The 5663-nt window shown below is 52.6% G+C and overlaps 2 protein-coding genes across 2 annotated transcripts in view; both read right to left on the minus strand.

Moving 5' to 3' along the window:
* The window catches only part of LOC127750251 (uncharacterized), a 6627-nt gene extending 3601 nt beyond the window's left edge, over positions 1–3026 (minus strand). The window contains exons 1-2 of the mRNA XM_052271359.1: positions 2647–3026; positions 1902–1972 (exon numbers count right to left, since the gene is read on the minus strand). Of these exons, the coding sequence (XP_052127319.1) occupies positions 1902–1972; positions 2647–2653 (78 nt within the window). The 5' untranslated portion in view covers positions 2654–3026. The remainder of the gene's footprint in view (positions 1–1901; positions 1973–2646) is intronic.
* A 1150-nt stretch (positions 3027–4176) lies between these two features.
* On the minus strand, positions 4177–5198 carry LOC113216008 (uncharacterized transmembrane protein DDB_G0289901-like). Its single transcript, XM_026435682.2, has 4 exons — positions 5091–5198; positions 4867–5019; positions 4573–4785; positions 4177–4486 (listed from the first exon to the last, which is right to left on the minus strand). The coding sequence occupies exons 1-4, from the start codon at positions 5133–5135 to the stop codon at positions 4232–4234; spliced, it is 666 nt and encodes a 221-aa protein (XP_026291467.1). The 5' UTR covers positions 5136–5198; the 3' UTR covers positions 4177–4231.
* Positions 5199–5663: the final 465 nt, after the last annotated feature.

Below are 5663 nucleotides of genomic sequence, written 5' to 3' on the forward strand. Positions count from 1 at the left end.
TGCTCCACCAGGTCGCGGCCGTGGCTGCCCTCGGGCCAGTGCGGCACCGGGTAGCGCCCCGTCACCACGAACAGGGTCGTCAGCAGAAAGGCCACCGTGGGCGCCTGTGAGGACAGCGGCGGTTGTAAACAGGGTTCAGGTGTGCCGACTAGAATATTTTAGTCAATATTTCAAAAACATTCATTACTTTACTTATTTAGTATGCTTCAAAAAAAAAGATAAACAAAAGAATCTTAACAATTTTGCAGGATTTTTCCATTTTCCCCTGCTTGTTAAAATTCAATGAAAGTTGTTGTTTTGGTTTTTTCAAATATTTTGTTGAGAATTTACATTCCTAGTCAGTTTGATCTCCACCTGCCACCACACCATCCGGACGAGGTGCGGCATGACGCTGTCCAGCCGCCGCATCCGCCGCAGGCCCGCGCTCTCGTAGAGGGCCCCGAGCCCGCCGGGCGCGAGGGCGTCCGTCTCGATGGTCCGCGCCACCTCCAGGAGCGGCACCAGGCTGCGGCGCATGGCCTCGTCACACACGCCGCGGGTCTGATGGAAGCAGGATCTCAACATATGGCAATAAAGTATTCCGGCAAAGCTGGAAAGAAGAAGAATGCGCGGAAAAACAGAACGGAAATCACTCACTATGCCTTCACATGGTGACCCGCTTTCTTGTTCCCCGCATTCTTGCTGCGTTTCAGCTTTACCGTAATGCTTCATTGGCAATGGCTCATACAGGATGGTCGGTCAGCCCTGTTCGCACCCGCACGCACGCCTAAATCCGGTACAGTAACCAGAAGGACGGGGCAGGCGGATCCCCTTGTGTATAACACACTTTACTGTAAAAATCTTGATGTATATTTGCCGGTTTTTTTTTTAAAGAGAGAGAAACATGATACGGCGGAACAAATAATACTCCAGTCTCAAAAGCTTGAAGTAGTTGCACGTTGTGCTTAAAAGCAACGAAAAAATGACAAAAAACAACAAAAAAAAAAGTCTCAGAACTATCCCGCATGTAAATAAGTATCTCCAAATGACACTTTTGGGAATACTTTTGTGAAGAGTATACTTAAAGTATAGCAGATTGGGACTGCAACACTTTGTTGGCACTTTCGGCATACTTTTTTCATATTTTAGGTATACTTTTTTTACACGTTTAAGACACTTTAGCCTGTCACTTTTTTAGCTTCTTTTTCCATGCGGGAGGTGTTTAAAAAACAAAACAAATAAGAAGAAAGGCGCGCCATGCTTTCGTCTGACACGCAGACCGTCCGGTCGCTGACCTGGGCAAACGATCCCACTAGTGACCACATCAGGACTCGGTCACAGAAAAGAAACTTAGTTGTGCGGCACGCCCGCGCATGCATAAGGTAGTTTGCCGGGGGAGCTGACCGCGCCCGGACGGTGGGGGGCTGGACAGGACCAGGTGCCACGGCACGCACGTATATTTCCCGCCCGTGTCAGAAGCTCACGACCCGGGAGTGGAGGCAACCCGCACAACCCCGTGTACCAACAGGTCTTTTAAGGCCCATGGGTTTCAGGACCATGGCCGTGGGAAGGCTGCTTTATGGGGGCATTATTATGATGTAGTTCCAAAAGTATCAGATCAGGATGGTCAGTGGAGTCCATCTATAGGGAGCCCGTTTGTACGCCGGGCTTCAAATATCCCGGGGCTCCTTGACTTCAGTGACCATCCTGATACTTTTGAAGCTCCAGAATTCTTGTACTCTCTTCTAAAGTCGGTTCAGCCACCGCGCAGCCACACTCACCCAGAGGCCGTACATGATGCAGAAGAAGCCGAGGAAGAAAAAGAGCGCGACGGCAGCGCGGTCCATGGAGCCGCGGTCCAGGTTGACGCCGAAGGCGACCAGCAGCCCGAGCTGGCACACGGCGTTGAAGAGCAGCCCCACCCTGGCCAGCGCGCGCACCCAGGCGGGCCCGCCCACCTGCGTCTGCAGCAGGTCCTCCAGCGCCGCGGACACTGCACAACAGAGCGTGACAGCGCGCCTGCGATCCGCCGGGTAGGCCAGCCCGCGCTACACTGGAGCGCGCAACTGGCCTGGTGGCCTACCCACCAGGCGGCGTGGGCGCCTGCCTCTCCCTGGGCCTGAAGCGCGCCCGCTACCGCACCCACCCTTAACCTCATCACCACCCACGTTCTTCCCCACAACACCAAAAATCACTGTAAGGCACATTCAGATACCGGATAACCCGCTATAATAGTGTCATCTGAATGTCCGTACCGAGTGTTTCATAAAAGAGGCAGGTGCGGGCGGGTTTGACTACCCGCTCTCTGCCCCTTGGGTAGGCAAACCCATCCGCACCTGTGTCTTTTATGAAACATCCCGTAAATAATAATTAGAACCGAAGTTGAAACCATTAAACAACTCTACGAGACATGACGCAGATCAGGCCAAATCAATCCAGTCTGCTTGCGGGCTGTGCTACCCGGCGACTTTGCAGGTCCACGAAGGGTTTACGGGGTGACCTGACATGACGCCTAGCTGCGGGACGCCTCTTGTAGCTAAGGTAATACGCGAGTCACTACCCCTACCGCATTGGACGCAACCCTCCCAGCAAAACCTAAATTCAAAGAAACGTACCAACCAGGGCCCCAGGCGGGCGGCGGGCGGCCAACCCTGGGGAGTCACTCACCTGGCATGTTTGCCCGTGCTGCCGAGTGAGTAGGCGCCGATGTGCCCGCACCCGTGCCAAAGTTCGACTGCCTGCCCGTGCCGTGGTCCCTCGGTCATCAGTCCCCTCCAGCCGTCCCGGTGACACAGCGATTCGGGAGGAAAAAGTTCATTCGAGTTATTACCAAAGTTCTGGGAGGCGAACGCCCTTGGAGAATACATATGAGGTGATACTTTCATGAGTGCGGTTGACTAAAAGGAGGTTCTCATTTCAAAGATAAAAATGATGATGAAAATGAAAAAAATTATGATGATGATAATGCAAATAAGTAATGATGCGATGATTAGGAGCATAGTACGTCAGACCACTAGTTTTACCCGTTAGACCTCGTAATACGCGTGAAACAGACTGCTCAAAACGAATTTCTAATGGGTAAGCTCTATTAACACCCCCTTCCCCGGCCCCGGTCTTTCAATCCCCCTGCGAGTTGGCCCCGCAGGCGAGAGGGGACTCACCCCATTATTGCTCCCCACTTACATACCCTGCTGCTCACAGAAATGACTGGCGAAACTATGTCACATCGATATCATACCGACGCTAATATCATCGTTTTGAAGTTGGCTTAAAATCGTTTCAACATCTTCTCACCGAGTTTGAAACACTGGCCAGAAACCAATTAATTAGTTGTTCCCACAAAAGTGTATGAATGTGACAACGAAGACTTATTGTTATACCTAGCGGAGCGTATTCCGAGAAGGAGACGTTCACAATGTTATACGTATTCCTCGGACTTGTTAACGTGAAACTGCAACGTGAAACATGAAAACTGCAACAATTTCATGCTCCCCCATGTTAAACGAGGCGTTTAATGTAGGTCTACGCAGTAGGTTCAACGACGGGTCGATAAGTTACAAGAGCAGAAGATAGGGCCTAAAACGTTCGATAAGAAAAGGGAAGGAGGGAAGGAATCAGGAATTAATCGTATACCTTGATGCGTAAACGATAAATTAAATTGACTTTCAGTCGGTTTGTTATGGACCGATCATGGATCACTCCTCCCCAGTCGACAAGCCTAAGTCCCAAACACATTCCGGGCACGACATAGTTGGGACGCGGGATGTCCCAGCTAGGAGGTTCCCCAGTACTACCGAATGCAACTAATCTGGCCCTGAGCAAGCGATGGGGACATCCCACCAGGACGTCCCATCGAGACACTCGTGGGAGCTTCTGATAACAATCTTTCAAGAATGTTCCCAGCGACATGCTAAGTAGCACCCTCAGTGGGACATCCCTTCGGAGCTCCACCGTTGGTGCGTCCTGAGGAGTAACTTCTCATTACATCCAATCAGAAGTACCTGCCAATTAGAGAACGCCGTGGCATGTACTTTCGGGACACTCCAGTAGTACGTGTGAGGAATTCGCATAGGATCATCCCCAATGCCTCCCGAAAGCAAATAGGAGCAGCTTTGTTGGATCCAATTTCGGACAATTTCTCTTAAAACAGTAGTGTTTAGACAGGCGACAATTGTAAAATGATTTTCTAAAAAAGAGTTTCGGTAGTAATTTTTATTTTCAAGGGGCCTGGCTTACACGACTGCTAGGGACTCTAGCCCAGAAGCCCAAAGGCTCCGGTGAGGCCGCTGGCGAAGCCGCCGGTGAGAGTGTTGGCCACCTTGCCGACGGCGTTGGCGGCGGCGCCCGTGGCGGCAGAGGCGCCCTTCTGGGCGGTGCCAATGGCGTTGGCCTTGGCGCCGATGGCGCCTCCAGCGGCCCCGCCGAAAGCGTTGACGCCTCCTTCAGCAGCGCCGGAGACGCCGGCGCCCAGCTTGCTGCCAGCATCCAGACCGCTGTTCACGAGGCCCTGCGGGACCGTGGAAGGGGTGACAGGTCAGCGCGCTCATTCAGCGGAAACAAATTCGGCTCTTCTCATCACCGGTTTCCTTATACCTGAGCTCCAGTGAAGAGGCCGGTAAGGGCGCTTGTGCCGAGTTCCAGGGCGCCCTGGGCAGCGTTGAGGCCGAGGTTGGCGCCATCGCGGATGCCGCCGGCAGAGGGCAGGTGGTTGGCGAGGTTACGGGTCTGGGTGATGGCCTCAGTGCCCACATTACCAGCGATCTTGACGCCGCCGCGGAGGGCGTTGGACTTGGCAGCTTCAGCGTTCTGCAAGAGGATGAGCACAGAACGTTCACGGGCCGCGTCTACCACGCCCCTCTTTCAGTCCGGTCCCGCACACTACTCTACCTTAGCGGCGTCCAGACCCAGGTTGACGCCGTCGCTGCCGGCCTGGATGCCCGCGTTGGTGAGGCCTTGAGCGGCGTCGACTTTGGTCTTGGCGGCCCCAAGGAAGCCTTGAGACACGCCCAGGATGGAAGGCGCGGGTGCTGCGCTGGCGGCCTGCGACTCAAGAACGTCAAGCGGGTGCTTTCCGGCGCCCAACACCGGCCGAAGGCGACGCTTCTGCTCACCTGGATGGCGACGAAGGCGAGGACGACAAGGATGAACTTGGCCATGGTGAGACAATGTGCTCAGGGGACTGAACTGTGCCGAAGAGATCAAAGTGGCCGTTTATATAGCGGAAGACAAGTATTCTGTGTCGTCAGCAGCTCAGGGGTCGGCCCGTAAACCAGATAGGATATTTTGGCCGTGGCTTCCGTGGCTTTGGTATGGTCCGGAAGGACATGATATTCCTCTTATTCTTTTTCGTAAATAGCTCAGAGGACAAGGTTTCAATTGAAATTTAAGTTAGAAACGCCCTTTTTAAATAAAGGTAGCACTCGTTGCTTTTAGGCGCCCCCCGGGAAATAAATTGGAAGACAAACATTTATCTTTAGTACCGACTGCTAATGGGATGTACTTGTCGAACATTTGAGTTCTCGCCGTTGGGCAAGCAATTACTGAAGCGAGATGTGCCAATTATGCATAGCAATAAGCTAAATGGGCCGATGGACCTTATCGCCCTCATTGGTGACCACGAGACATTTATCTTTTAAGTCATAACTTGTTTGACGTAGAGTATACAACATTTAAAATACAATACT

The sequence above is a fragment of the Frankliniella occidentalis genome, unplaced genomic scaffold (genome assembly GCF_000697945.3).
Source record: "Frankliniella occidentalis isolate FOCC.00 unplaced genomic scaffold, Focc_3.1 Scaffold158, whole genome shotgun sequence".
In the NCBI taxonomy this organism is placed as follows: Eukaryota; Metazoa; Arthropoda; class Insecta; order Thysanoptera; family Thripidae; genus Frankliniella; species Frankliniella occidentalis.